The sequence below is a fragment of the Cebidichthys violaceus genome, unplaced genomic scaffold (assembly GCF_023349555.1).
Source record: "Cebidichthys violaceus isolate CVI_PGR_0920_01 unplaced genomic scaffold, fCebVio1.0.p SCAF_79, whole genome shotgun sequence".
NCBI classification, from domain to species: Eukaryota; Metazoa; Chordata; class Actinopteri; order Perciformes; family Stichaeidae; genus Cebidichthys; species Cebidichthys violaceus.
Genome location: NW_027176963.1, coordinates 157,724 through 173,374, shown reverse-complemented (window position 1 = coordinate 173,374; position 15,651 = coordinate 157,724). Strand labels below are relative to the sequence as shown.

Genomic DNA, 15,651 nt, shown 5'->3' with positions numbered 1-15,651 from the left:
TAAGTGCCTCAAAATTGTACTTAGTGAAACAAGAATTTCACTTTTGATACTTGTAAGTGCATTTTACTAGGATATTCACATTCATTTTAGTTCAATAAAAGGCAGTGGTGGAGGAAGTACTCACACTCTTTTACATAATCAAACAATCTCAATATGTAAAATACTCTGTTACAAGTAAAAGTCATGCATTCCAAATCTTACTTAAGTACATCAAAATACACTTAAACTACCAAAAGTAAAAGTACTCATTATGCAGGATGAATCATTTCATAATAATAATAATAATATATATATATATATATATATATATATATATAATTATATGATTCATTTTGTATCACAAATGTTGCAGCTGGTAATTATTAAAAAAAGTATGTAAATACTCAAGTAATGTAGCTCACAACTACCTCAGAATTGTACTGAAGTAAATGTACTAATGAAGCTCCTGACTGTAACGTGTACTACCATCGTTTCAACGTTAAGGGGCGGTGTGTTTGCGCATTTGCTCGCTCTCTCTCTCTCTCTCACTCACGCGCACACACACATACACACGCGCGCACACACAGGAGAGAGAGAGAGAGAGAGAGAGAGAGAGAGAGAGAGAGAGAGAGAGAGAGAGCTGCCGCAAAGCCCCGTCCTCCAGGGCTTCTTTAAACACCGTGTTCGCTTCACGCTCCAACAATATCATCCAATTGAAGAGCCGCAGCGCTAAACTCCCTTGAACTCGACGACGGTCATCGTGGGAACAGCACCGACGAGCACCAACCGTTAAATATGGTGTAAGAACGAACGACTAACGACGGCGTGAACGTTAACAACGTTGCGGGTCAACGACTTTAACCCTTAATCTGCCGAGGCATTGTTGCTCTCTGGGGGGGAAGGCAGTGAAAACGGGAGGGCGTCTCGGTGAAATGAGAGCGCACCGGGTCGGTGACCGTCGTTCCGTTGTTTTCGATGTGGTTGGGACCGCAGCGAGCTCGGTGCGGCCGCGTTGATGCAGCAGCAGCGCACGGCTGTGGTGTTCAAATCCACCACGATAGAAGAATAGAAGAAGACAATAGGTGAACTACACCGCCGGCCCTTCGGACTCCCAAAGACTGCCCCCCAAAAAACGAGAGTCTGCACCCGCTTTGGCTTCACCGAGGTAAGGTCGCGACACGGTGCCTCGTCTGCGGCTGTGTGATGCCCCACAGACTCCGGGAGACTGCGGTAGTTTTAACGCACAAAGCGGGATAAAGATAGCTAATCCGTTTTCTTTTGCGAGGATACCCTCGACTGAGTCGACCTACATGCGTCGGTACAGTGAAGTCGGTGTAATAGAAAGAGTCGTGGTTCGGTATATAACGGCCATTTAAACCGTGCACGACACGTTTATCTCACGAAAGCCTGTGTTTTCGTCGTATGGGCGTCAATTGGGTGATGCGAGGTAAGCTGTCAGCCACTCTATTGTGTTATAATTCATGTACAGGATGTTCAAATACAGTATGACCTCATTGGTTTAATATGTGCTCACAATAGGATATCTTAAAATGTCATTTTAGGAGAAATATCATCAGCACAACGAGGCATTTAAGGGTTTGTTTGTGACTAGAGTGGGAAGGACAGATTATATGACACTAATATTGCCCACGGTTGTCACGATAAAAGGCACATTATATGACAAAGCTGTTACCCACAATACACCAGGAACTGTAAAGGAAAACAGACCCTCAAATGGGCAAAATAATCATATTGTTTGAGGTCATTATGAAAGATTTCCACTTTCAAATAATAATAATTTTTTTTTTTTTTTTTTTAAATGAAGTAATATGTCATATTGCAGTGTTTTAGCCGTGTCATTGATGGGCACAGACATACAAAAAGACAGAACTGCTGGATTGGACGCATTTCACGATTCAAATATTTTCAATTTGTGCACATTAATGTGGAATTTATAGGACATCTTAATAAAACTGTGTGCAAGTTTATCCCCAACAAATGCAAAAAAAAAGAGTGTGCAATATATCGGCATGTTGATGTTTGTCCCACCGCTGTCGCTGACTAATCACAGATAACTCATCACATTGGTCATCAGTAATTACTCCAGTTGACCGAACTAGGTTTCTTGATGTTTTTGGTGGTCAACGGTTTTAGCATCAAGGACTGTGGATACTGAACCGTCATCTTACTTAATGTGTTTGGCGGAATGACATCGATACTAGCGGTTTTCCACCTCCATCTGCCATGGCAGGAGGTGAGAATAGTGCATGAAGCCATTTCTCTGCCCTGTTAACCCACAACAGTGGTGAATCTCTCCACAGTGTCCGTGTGAGGAATCGGCTTTTGAGAGTGAAGTGACAGGCGGCAGGCAGGTAGCTGGATCAGGATGGCGGCCGTGGTGAACTACTCTCCGCCCTGGTGGGTGAATCTGCTCCACCGGATGCCTCATTTCAACATCGAATTTCAGCTCGTCAGCAGCGACTTCAGACCGGAGGACTCTGAGTACCAGAAGGTAAGACGAGTACGGGGGAGTAATTACCTCCCACTCGGGATTCATCATCCTCTTCATCATGCAGCATCACCTTATCGTCCCGCCTCCTGGCACCTGCGCACGCTGTCGTTTCACAAGCGGAGTGGTGGCCCCCGGCTGTCCTGCAACCACAGAGTTGTTGTGGCTTCCCTCCCGGCATCGATCAATGCTGTGCCAGAGAGAGAGAAATGTCCTTGAATCAGGACACTGATCCCCCACCTGCTCCATCATTTTTATGGATATATGTTGTGCAGAATTTATTAGCTGATTAAAATCAAAAGTGACGTGGTTCCCAACCTGGGGTTGGAACCCTTAATGGTTGCACTCTGCATCTGAGCAAAGGGAAGATTAATTACCAGAGGAAGGAAAAAGACACATTTATTTAAAAATGTTTATTACATTTCTCAAATGTTTGCCTTTTTATTTGAAAATATTGGAGAGTTTTACCTATTCAGGACTTATTAAGAAATTATTAAAATGCCACTTTGGATGAACTGCACATCATCCTAGACAATCTGATGAGGGGGAGCAAGTAGGCGAAGCTTGCTTGGCTCTCCAGTAGTCGCGAGAACCAATAGAAACAGAGCGCAACCCTAACCCTAACCCTCATACCACACCATACAACCTCATACAACCTCATACCGCGTCATACAACCTCATACCGCACCATACAACCTCATACAACCTCATACCGCACCATACAACCTCATACCGCACCATACAACCTCATACCGCACCATACAACCTCATACCGCACCATACAACCTCATACCACACCATACAACCTCATACCGCGTCATACAACCTCATACCGCCTCATACAACCTCATACCGCACCATACAACCTCATACCGCGTCATACAACTTCATACCGCCTCATACAACCTCATACCGCACCATACAACCTCATACCACGTCATACAACTTCATACCGCCTCATACAACCTCATACCGCCTCATACAACCTCATACCGCACCATACAACTTCATACCGCGTCATACAACCTCATACCGCACCATACAACCTCATACCGCACCATACAGCCTCATACCGCGTCATACAACCTCATACCGCACCATACAACCTCATACCGCCTCATACAACCTCATACCGCGTCATACAACCTCATACCGCACCATACAACCTCATACCGCACCATACAACCTCATACCGCCTCATACAACCTCATACCGCGTCATACAACCTCATACCGCGTCATACAACCTCATACCGCACCATACAACCTCATACCGCGTCATACAACTTCATACAACCTCATACCGCACCATACAACCTCATACCGCGTCATACAACTTCATACCGCTTCATACAACCTCATACCGCCTCATACAACCTCATACCGCACCATACAACTTCATACCGCGTCATACAACCTCATACCGCACCATACAACCTCATACCGCACCATACAACCTCATACCGCGTCATACAACCTCATACCGCACCATACAACCTCATACCGCCTCATACAACCTCATACCGCGTCATACAACCTCGTACCGCGTCATACAACCTCATACCGCGTCATACAACCTCATACCGCACCATACAACCTCATACCGCCTCATACAACCTCATACCGCACCATACAACCTCATACCGCACCATACAACCTCATACCGCACCATACAACCTCATACCGCGTCATACAACCTCATACAACCTCATACCGCGCCATACAACCTCATACCGCGCCATACAACCTCATACCGCGTCATACAACCTCATACCGCACCATACAACCTCATACTGCGCCATACAACCTCATACCGCGTCATACAACCTCATACCGCACCATACAACCTCATACCGCCTCATACAACCTCATACCGCGTCATACAACCTCATACCGCGTCATACAACCTCATACCGCACCATACAACCTCATACCGCACCATACAACCTCATACCGCCTCATACAACCTCATACCGCACCATACAACCTCATACCGCACCATACAACCTCATACCGCACCATACAACCTCATACCGCGTCATACAACCTCATACCGCACCATACAACCTCATACAACCTCATACCGCCTCATACAACATTCCACTACAACCCAAGTTGCATGGCGTCAAAATGCTTTAGTGTAACTTACAGAAATACAGTTAGCCTAAAACTGACATTTGGACAGGAAGCTTCCTGCACATGGAACGTCAGACGTACTGAGTGTCAGGAACGCACAGTTTTCCCGTTCCTCCTGCTGATGCCTCACTTTTGTCTTCATATTCTCAGTTTTTCAGTTTGTCAGCTTCTAAAAACGTAGTTCTCGGTTCTTTGTGGTGCAACCCAACCACTGGGTTTTCTGCTGTTTGCCAGCAGACAGAATTGACAAGGAGGCACCTTCACACGATCCAGAGTCGACGGAGAGAGATGGATTGTTTAACCCTCCCGGGTGGGCGGGGCTTGATCGGTCTCTATGCTTTTGTCAAATGGACAGAAAATGATCGTGATGGTGACCAATTTTGATAATCAAATTTACAAAACAAAATATAAACCAAAAAGAAAATCTGGTTCCGATTTGTTATATATGAGGATGTTCTGCTTGTAATCAATGTCAGTTAAGGACACCTTATTGAGCTAATTTGTTAATGTTATTTTCACTATTTCCTGACATTTTATTGGATTAACAACTAATCGATTAATTGAAAAAAATAAGCAGGAAGGAGAAGCGACCATTAGGATTAAAAGCATGAAACTGATCGCAGTCCTTCTGTGCTAAAACCCTGATGGAGTCTGCAGCGCTGCCTTAGAGAGCAGCTCTGCCTCAAAAAAAAAATGGGGCTTTGGCCCAGTTTTGCTGCATTTCATTTGAATCCTCAAACAAGGTGACTTCCAGGTCTCTGCACCAGGAAACACAGCCCCACAAAAAAAAAAAAAAAGGCCAAGACCACGTCGTTCAGAATCCCACATTTCATGTGCCGCAGTCACCCCTCAATGCAGTCTGCTGACATGTACGTGCGGGGGAGAGGACGGAGGGCGTGCGAGTTCAAGAGCCGAGCGTGGGAAGGCACCCACTGCCGCGAACAAGGGAGGGAGATGGGAACTGGAGAGGGGAGAGCGGGGAGCGAGGAGGAGTGAGGAGGATAAAGAGAGACTGATTGGAGGCGAGAGGAGAGAGGGACAGAGAGAGAGAGCGAGAGAGAGAGAGAGAGAGAGAAGGCTGGATGGGCCATGGGAGGTGCTTCTAAATTGCCAAATAGCCACTTCCTGCGAGCTATTCAGTGTTTCACTAAGGGCCTTTGTGAGTGTGTGTGTCAATGTGTGTGACCACTAGAATTTTAAGGACCCCCTTTTTTTTTTTAGACTAATTACATCTTGACATATTTTAGCCGACGGGGCTGTTTCTGTGCAAACCCAGCATCCTGCTCTGTGGTCGTATGTTTGTTTGTATGCTCAGCAGCGGTGCACGTTCTCCCTGCTGCATGTATGTTACAGTATGTTCACTTTCTGCGTCAGTGCGTATTTAGCACTTAGCGTTGTTTGCCGAGGTGAGGTCACAGATCTCCCTCAGGGGTTGTGTGTGTGTGTGTGTGTGTGTGTGTGTGTGCGTGTGTTATTGTGTGTGTGAATATAGGGGTTCTATTCAGGGTGAAATCATTAATTCTGGCTAGACGAGGGGAGGGCGAGGGAGGGATAGAGGGTGAGAAAAACAAGAAAAAGGAGGTTGAATTGGATTGGCGATAGAGGGAGGGAGGGAGGGGGGAGGGGGGAGGGGGGGGGGGGGTGAGAGTGGGAAGGGGAGGGCTGGAGTCTGTTGTGAAAGAATGCTCTCTTTCTTTCTTTCACTCTTTCACTGAGGCCCGTCTTTAGATTGGCTCAGTATATCTGTCTCAAAGGCTTTCATGCATCCACTCATCCAGCTGAGAAACTCTCACACACACACACACACACACACACACACACACACAAACAAGGTCCTACACAGTGTCCTTCAGTGCACCGAGTCCGTCACCACACACACACACACACACACACACTCACACTCTCTCTCACAATGGAGAGAGATTCTTCTGTGCAGTGTTTTTCTTTCTGATGTGATTTGCCGCAGATTCATTTGTATTCAGCTCTTGAGCTCTGAAGCTGCTCAAAACTTTCTTCTCACACAATGTCACTCACTCATGTTCCTCTTCTATCCGATGCAGACATGTTCTTTCTTTTCTTTAACAGACAGAGAGAGAGAGAGAGAGAGAGAGAGAGAGAGAGAGAGAGAGAGAGAGAGAGAGAGACAAGAGCAGCGGGTCTCTGATGACTTTGACTTTATTTGGGATGCTGACTGGGATGTTTTCACAGTTTTTAATTTTGTCTCCCGAGGAGCTGAAATAGGAGCTCTCATCCTGAGGTTCGACGAGGCATTGGAGTAGCATGTGTGTCTATCTGTGTGTGTGTGTGTGTGTGTGTGTGTGTGTGTGTGTGTGTGTGTGTGTGCGCGCTCCTCTGCTTGTATTATGGTAGAATTGCAGAGTCAGCTACCGGCCACAGTTAAAACAGCTGCAGAACATTACGGAGGAGTCATGTGACCTGTAATAACACATATTCCCGGGCTGCGGAAAGTAAAGTCTGTAATTGCTATTTTGAATCGTGCGTTTCAGTTTTCACAGTGGAAGAAGTTATCTCATCGCATTTTTTTTTTTTTTTTTTTTTTTTTGAAAAGGATCATAGTGGAATTCAAAAAGGTTTTAAAATGAGAAATGAGTGTTTTGGTTGCTCTCTGACCCGGTAGTGCAGGTGAAGAACAGCAGAATGGACTGGAGGTCAGTCAGCGCCTCAGGACGGAAGTTGAGAGGATAGACGGCAACAAGGCCCCTGCTAGTAACACCCAGGCAGGAGGGGGGGGGGGGAGCAAGGACAACTCGCTGAGGTGGAAGTGATTGATCCTGTCAGCTCAAACACACACACACACACACACACACACACACACACACAATTAAATGGACAGATTGAAAGTAGTTCACTATGCCTGGGCGTTTAACATTTAGCCCCTCCTCCTCCTCCAACGTGCAAGCTGATCTCCAGTAGCATAGATGTGCACACACACACACACACACACACACACACACACATACACACACACTCACATGCACGCCCAAGATCACCACGCTTATTAGTGGCTAATTGATCCACGCTTAATCTGCTCCGGTGGTTCGCCAGGCTGGCGGTTAATCTGGCGGCCATCATGCTCAGTGGGAGCGGAGACCTGCTCCTCGGTCAGATTATACGTTTTAACTTTAAGCCCATACTCCAGACACGGCCAGTCCTGGATCAGTTCTTATACTGCTTTGTGTACAAAGTAGATGCTTTTTAGCATCGTAATGTCATGAAGAAATAGAATAAAAAGGTTATTTTAATTTCCCAAAAGGTTCTGTGGTTGTTTCTATCAGACCAAGAGTACAAATATATTAATTTGAATATCATATATGACAGAGAAATGTCTGAAATGATGAATTGATTATCAAAATATTTGTTGATAATTGATAAGCTCTTAACTTCAGTCCATAATTAAGTTATCACACGTTCTCTATGGTGTCACTTTCCTCTCATCATCGCTGTATCTGTGTCATCTTATTGTCATTGTTGTATTATGATTTATGACGGATGAAAACATGGTTGTACAGCAGGAGCTTTCCTTCTCCTTCTTTAAAGCTTAATTCGTTTCAAGCTTTATGGTTTTAATCCCCGACGTTGATTTTAAAGACATGAGAGATCAAACAATGCATTAGTGGAGCGCGGTATGGCCTTACCGTAGCACGGCGTCTCTAGCGCTAAGCCTATAGATAACAACAAAGTATAATACCAGGAATATACATAGCTTATCTCCCGCTCCTCACCCCTCCTCACCCTCCTCACCTTCAGCTTCTTCAACCTGTTGGAGAAAAGCAATCAACTGTTTTCCTCTCACTCCGCCCGGCTTCACCAACTGCTTTCCCATGAGAAAGTAATAACGACTACAAATTACACAAAAATACGAGCTATTCCTCACTTGATTGTTGCGTAACTCCGGGGCGGCCAAACTACGGCCCGCGGGCCAACTATGGCCCGCTGCCTGTTTTTAAATGGCCCGCACGCAAATTTTTAAAAAATTTGAAACTTTTAAGTGCGTGCTTGGACCATGAAAAGAATTTCTTGCCGTTTTAACTTTTTTTAACAGATTTACACACAACATCACAGTATGCTAAGTGGACACTTAGTGGGCCATGCACTGTGTTAGAGCTTAAACGTATTGAATTCATTTAAATCAAATGTAAGAGCAGCACATAGATACATCTTTATTGTAAGATGTGGGCACACCAGTAAACGTCTGGCTGTTTAGTAGTGTTGATAGAGAAGAAAATAGAACATTTTGTGGATATAATATAAGGGATGGAGCCACAAATGACTTAAACTAAGGGTTTCTCCCCCGCCTGAGTCGTGTGAATATTTAAAGTATGGTTTAATGCCTCCTAGCTGTAGGTTCTTGGTTAGAGACCTCAGACAATAGAAGTGCTTCGACAAGCGAGGATATCAGCTGGCTCTAGTGTGGCTGGTTACGTTTCTGTAGGAAAAACACCGAGCCAGATCAGGCCCCAGAGATGAATTACTCTTAATGGAGGAATCAAGAGTTTTTTTGCCATGAAGCAATGCGGGATGTTGACGTCAGACTTTTCAACACACTGTCGAAAAAAATTTCATTTGCAGCAACTTCTGGTTTTGGTTCTCATCTTCAAAACAATATTTAAATATCACTAATGCAACAAATATTTAAAACGGTTGATAAATGGCAGCCCTCACCGTCGAGCCCGATTCCTGCACAACTAATGTCCTTCACGTCAGCTTCGGCTGCAAAGTTAGCGTTCTAACACGCCAATCTATGGTGGTGAGCGTGGTCGACATCATACCTGCTCAACATCACCAATGTTAGAGTTACCAAGCATGGCCGTAGACTTTTTGTGCAGCAGGTTTGTCTTCTTACAAGCCCTCTTCACTGGTTGTAAATGTCTTCTGATTGTTCACAAGTTTAGTTCAGTTTTATTCTTGTCTTTTTAATAATTTTTCAAGGCCTGAAGAGGTCAAATTATTCTGTAATTCACAAGAAAAACCCCCGAAAAGATCACCAGGAAACCAGAAAAATCCTCAAATGATTTTGTGTTTGTTTACTGCTGGCTCCAGTTCAGGACCCCCTTATCCGGAATATTACGCTTCACATTGCCAAGATTGCATCCCTGATACATTGTTAAGAAACAAAACATTATATTTGAGGCATTTCTGAATATGAATTTCTGACACACACAATACACACACGTATCTCCAGTAGAGGTGCATACATTTGCCGCAGGGCGAGGGAATCGCTGGCTGGCAGCGAGGAAAAGAAAAATTGAGGTCAGCACCAAAAAAAAAAGGGAGCAGTTTAGGAAGCCTGTGAATCTGGGAAGTCTGCGAGGATCTTAGAGGCGGAGTCAAAGGACTCCCCAGACTCGCACTGTTGCTGTTTCTAGCAGCCCTGTGGCACGGCTCCTTTGTCTGCTGGAAGGAGTCTAGCAGGTGGAGATTTTTGGTTTTCCAGAAACGTGCCTCCGTCGTTCTGTCTCTCCGTCGTCCCGCGATACAATGAGTTTTCCAGACATCCCAAGGGGGGAAAGAAAAACATTGTGTGTGTGTGTGTGTGTGTGTGTGTGTCTGTGTGTGTGTGTGTGTGTGTGTGTGTGTGTGTGTCTGTCTGCGTGTGTGTGTGTGTGTGTGTGTGTGTGTGTGTGTGTGTGTGTGTGTGTGATTAAAAAAACAAAGATGGCAAATCGTTGTTCCAGCCCTCGTCTCTGTCTTTACCCATTTCTCCATTTTTAGTGTTCGCTTCTGTCATCTTCTTTCACATCTTCTTCCTTTTCTGTCTCTTCAGCCTCTTTTTTGTTCCAAATATACCCCCCCCCTCCCCTCCCTCTCACTACCCCCTCTGTCTACCCCCCGCCCCACCACCCCCTTCCTTCTTCTACACTTCAAAGCTTTTAACGGGTGTGTGATCTGTGTGGTGGGTCTCTGGCACACACACACACACACACACGGCTCCCCAACTGCATCGCTTCCTCTCCCTGCGCGGAGGTGTGCGTGTTTGATGGTGTGCAAATGTGTTTTTTCATGGCATCCATCAAACACCCCGTTTCTAACAGACACTATTTTCTGGCCTCGAATGGCCGGAGAGGCGGAACACAACTGGTGTGTGTGTGTCTGTGCTCCGTCTGCTCACTATCTGGTTTCTGCCTCCTATCAGCTGATTTGCTTCCTGCACGTTTAACCCACTTCCTAAATCGCCCCCCGTGACAACGGCTGAATGAATCAAGCTCAGAGTTTAACGGGAAATATTCTGACTTAAACTGTATTGCGACGGCATACATTTTTTGTTTCCACTAATTGTGTTTCTTCTCTCTCTCCAGTCCATCTTGCTGCTCGGGGCGGTGGCGTTGCTGTGTCTGGGCCTGGACCTCCTCTTCCTCCTCTTCTACTCGTTCTGGCTCTGCTGCCGGCGACGCAAGAGCGACGACTCCTCCCACTCTCGCACGCACTCCCAGCAGCCCAGCGCCGACTGCTGCTGCACCGCCTGGTGCGTCATCATCGCCACGCTCGTCTGCAGGTGAGAGGTCACCCCCATTAGAGTCTACGCTTTTAGAATGAAGTCACAGGAAGGTGTTCGACCTTATTTTCCCCTGCAACAGCTGCGACTATAAGATTTGTTCTATTAAGAATGCTGGAGTGAGTAAAGGTCAGTATATTTAATCATTCTCCATTAAAGGAATAGCACTATAGCCTTAAATAGAGTCTCTAACTTATCTCTAGGGATGGAGAGGGCAGGGTTGGCACTGATTTGCTGGCTCGGTGTAATACAGCCTGTTGCTGCACAGCTGCAGCGAGATTATCGCTAAAACTGCACAAGACGGACGCCGTTTGAGTCACATAGGGACCCATCTTAACATTATGTGCACACACGGTACTGTCCGTTTCTCTCCACTTGCTTTTTATGCCCATTTTAAATGTGCACATTAACAAGCTGGGGCCAGAAATGCAACAAAATAAAGTTGAAATGTTGCGATAAAAGCTGACGGGAACAGCCTGGACGTCACGGTGCCTGCTTCTACTGCTGCATACAAAGCATTCATTTCACTGCTACATGCTTCCACTCCACCAGTAACCCCCCTCCCAAAAAAACAGACAATCAAAGTTAGGGGAGTGTCAGGGATGTTCATAGCGGCCGTGTCCCAGGTTCCAGTCCAGACAGTCGCCATTGTTGCAGCTCACTTCTGTCGCTATTGACATAGCGGCTGATAAAAACACCGTAAAGGTGGATTATAACCTTCTAGCTTAAACACAACAATGAAATGTCATGAGCTTCACGTTGTCGTTGGACAGCATCCGGCGTGACTCGACATAATGACCGGTAATCGTCCGACATTGCGCCGATCGAGTCCACTCAGTCTAGTTTAGGCAAGAAAAGCCCGGGTGGTCACACTCCACCGGTTGTGTTTATGTGATTCTGAAGGATGTGAACACTGAGATCTTTCACCCGATAGTCACAGCAGCGGGGTCGGAGGGTATTTCGACACAGATGACACACACGCACACACACACACACACAAACACAGTGCCGCTCCTCGACTTCCCCTCTCCAGACATTTTGTCCCTCTCGTCTTCCTCTTCTTCATCTCTTTTCGTCCCCCCTCCGTTATTTATTATTTCTCTCTGATCGGCCTTTTTCACTGGCCTAGAAAGGTTGCCATGGAGACAGAAGCAGATTTGATGCAGGGACGAGAAATGAATTATACAGTCTGTGCGTGTATATGTGTGTGTGTGTGTGTGTGTGTGTGTGTGTGTGTGTGTGTGTGTCTATCCGTGTGTGTTCGCGTGACTCAGTGCAGAAAAGTGTTGTTGTTTTTTTGCAGCTTTTAATATTTCATGATTAGCTATAATACTTCTTATTGAATATTTGATATGAATCTGTGTGTGTGTGTGTGTGTGTGTGTGTGTGTGTGTCTTCATGCGAGTCAGAGCACTCATGCGATTCTTTTGTCCACATTTTAAGATGACATCATACTTTATTTTTGGCACAGCACCAGCCACATGTGGACTTCCTCCGTTTGTGTGCAGCTGCAGAGTGTTTAGAGGGTTTGTTGCGTTAGCTTTTTTATCCTTTGTGCTACGTATGGAAGCTGAAAGGATCGGTCGATGAGCGACAGAATACTCAATACCGCAAATAATTGGGGCTACAGCGATCAGATTTATGTCCGTCCCGATCCTGATTCAGATACCTCAGCTCGGAGGATGTCCTCGTCATCTCACTGCTTGGATCTCGTCATAATATTTATTTTATGTAAGGGGTGCCCTAAACAACTGCAGCTGGCTCTGAATAAATGTAGCAGCTCTAACACAACATTTCTATTTTCACAGTGACAAAGAGAGAATCATCAAGTGATTTTGGTAACACTGATTTGGTTACTGATGGTGCATGTAGGGGATTTGAATCCAGCGTGGGAATGGCGGACATCCGGCTGTAAATAGAGAGGCAAACAGTCCTGTGATCGTAAACATAGTGAGGATCTGTCGGTCAACTGTTTACATGGAACAGTCAGGACTGAGTAGGAAATACAAAATGTTGCTGTACTCCTAATTGGATGCATTTATTTTGGATTCAGCTGAACAGGAACTTGCTGTGTCTCAGAGGACCGATGGTGACTTTGTGTGTTTGTGTTAAATCAGAATAAAGCCGGCCGACGTTGGCTGTCATTTATCTGCCTAACCGGCTCTTTCTTTTATGTCTCATACCTCACGCCGCCGGCTGATAAAAGTCATGAAATAGGAGCGGCAGGTATTAAACCAGCGAGATGAAACTCACGGAGGGAGGAGGACAGAGAGGAAGGAAAGGAGAGGATGAGTAAACACGGGCGGAGGGAGATGACTTCCCGTTAAAGCTGAGGTGACATGGAGGATGGAGTGAGCTGGTGGGCGGGGAAGTGGACCGATAAAAAGAGACGTTGTTTACATCGACATGTGAAGCACATTCATGCCTTTATTTATCTCTATTATGATTCTCCTGTCAAGTCCGTTTCCTTCTGTATTTGCTGCTTTATGTCACATGTACGCATAAAAGTCCATCGTAAAGCTCTGAAACACACACACACACACACACACACACACACACACACACACACACACACAGGCGTGTGTGTGTGTGTGTGTGTGTGTGTGTGTGTGTGTGTGTGTGTGTGTGTGTGTGTGTGTGTGTGTGTGTGTGTGTGTAAACCAGCTGTAACATGGGGCTACTCAAGATCTAATGGGCTACAATGAATTGCCCTAACAATGGCCATAAATTCCCCTCTACAAATCTGCCTGTTGTTAGCGTTCAGACCGAGACACCATCAATACAAAGAGTGCACTCAAACACACACACACACACACACACCCACACACATGCACACATACAGTACACAAAGAGACAAGCGGGTAAGTGAGAAAATAAGAGCATAGTGGGGAGGGGCTGTGTGTGGCGGGGGGGCAGGAGATAGAGAGTGTAAAGGAGATTTCTTAGGAGGTGACGGTGGTGTTGGGGGGGGGGGGGGGGGTGAACATGCTTCAGGAGTACGAGGGTTTTGAAGAAAGGCTGTTGGGGCCGCGGACCTCCGATATTGTAGCATATGTCATGTGTGGATGAAGGGCTGCAGAAGGATCATATTATGCGCGGTCTGGTGACCCAATTGTTGTGTAGACTCTGTGTGTGTGTGTGTGTGTGTGTGTGTGTGTGTGTGTGTGTGTGTGTGTGTGTGTGTGTGTGTGTGTGTGTGTGTGTGTGAGAATCATTCCTGGTAGTCCTGTGGCCCGAGGCCGGAGGGTGACACCAATGCAAAGAACAGCGAGCTCAGCGCCGCCTGTTGCTGGTTAACAGAGGAACTGCACTTAATAACTCCACCGTCTTTGCTTCAGCCTCGTTCTGCGTGTGAGCGCCTGTATGACCGTGAGACAATGGGTCCATCCACATCCATAATAATTGATTAGTCATTTTAACGCTTCCTGTTTTCCGCCTCCCAGCGCCGGCATCGCCGTGGGATTCTACGGAAACGGCGAGTCGAGCGACGGGGCCAGCCGCTTGGCGTACTCCCTCCGCCACGCCAACCGCACCGTGTCCGGGGTGGAGAAACTGGTGAGCTACCCGCCGCGTCCTCGCACTTAAAAGAATGAGACGCGTGACGCGAGGCTAACTTCTCTGTCCCGTGGATGTCCAGGTGTCAGACAGCGCCCTCGCCTTAAACCAGACAGTGGAGGAGAACTTGGTCCAGCTGGAGACAGCCTTCCAGGAGCAGACGGACTACGTGTCCATCGTCCAAAAGCTGCAGGGACAGCTGGACGAGCTTGTGAGGCTGATGGTGGACGTTCCCTTCTGGTCCAACACTGACATTTCCCTGGAGGACTTGGCCCACAAGACGGAGGCTTTTGATTTTTACAGGTCAGTACTAACGAGTAACGTTTTGTAATGCAAGAAGGAATTTGCTGGATTGAACTGGAAACCCATCTGTTCAGAGGGAATTCTACAAAGTTGTGTGTTTTTACATTACAAACGTTCATTTCAGAGATAAAACCATTAAAATCAACCACTCTGGCCTGACCACAAAGGTGTTGAACCAACCAGCAGCAACGCTGAATAAACTAATGGCCTCTTTTTGTTTTATGACCGTGTGATTCTAAGTTTCAAAGCAGAAATGAGCCAGCGACGTCACGGCTGGAGTAAGCGAGGTAGCGAGGGGATAGGACAAACAGAAAGGTGCTGAGCGGACAGAAACACGAGCATGAATCATGCACATGCAAACAAATCCGACGAGGGGCAGACAAGAGAATCCAAAGTCCAAAGGCAGAGGTTCAAACCTGGACTGCAAATCCAAAAAGTGTACGGCAGACAATCAGAAATCCCAATAGTCTTTTCCGAACCACTATTCCTTAATCTGGATGGAAAACGTCATGAAGGTTTTTTTCTTTCCTTAGCATTAAGAGAATTTGACCAGCTCTCATCATGGCTGCCACTTTGATTCTTCTTCTGGGTCATTCAACTCAGCTAGAAACCTTCCTAAGCAAAATAAAAACATTCAACCGCATGCAGAGGGTCAG

At 46.2% G+C, this 15,651-nt stretch overlaps 1 protein-coding gene across 3 annotated transcripts; it reads left to right on the top strand.

The window, feature by feature from the left end:
* Positions 1 to 631: 631 nt before the first annotated feature.
* Positions 632 to 15,544, top strand: LOC137892392 (protein tweety homolog 3-like). 3 transcript variants are annotated; one of them, XM_068737465.1, is made up of 5 exons: positions 632 to 779; positions 2,301 to 2,491; positions 10,941 to 11,137; positions 14,581 to 14,692; positions 14,775 to 15,544. In XM_068737465.1, exons 2-5 carry the CDS (start codon positions 2,366 to 2,368, stop codon positions 15,021 to 15,023), a joined length of 684 nt encoding a protein of 227 aa, XP_068593566.1. In that variant the 5' UTR covers positions 632 to 779; positions 2,301 to 2,365; the 3' UTR covers positions 15,024 to 15,544. The 3 variants fall into 3 exon arrangements, with proteins under 3 accessions (XP_068593566.1, XP_068593565.1, XP_068593564.1); XM_068737464.1 differs by having other exon boundaries at positions 632 to 1,144; XM_068737463.1 differs by having other exon boundaries at positions 632 to 1,426.
* The last annotated feature ends 107 nt before the right edge of the window (positions 15,545 to 15,651 follow it).

Excerpts from the sequence above, each read along its gene's own strand:
- LOC137892392 (XM_068737465.1), top strand. The coding sequence starts at position 2,366 with ATGGCGGCCGTGGTGAACTACTCTCCGCCCTGGTGGGTGAATCTGCTC. Across the intron at positions 2,492-10,940 it reads AGGACTCTGAGTACCAGAAG|TCCATCTTGCTGCTCGGGGC; the intron begins GTAAGACGAGTA and ends CTCTCTCTCCAG. Across the intron at positions 11,138-14,580 it reads ATCGCCACGCTCGTCTGCAG|CGCCGGCATCGCCGTGGGAT; the intron begins GTGAGAGGTCAC and ends TCCGCCTCCCAG.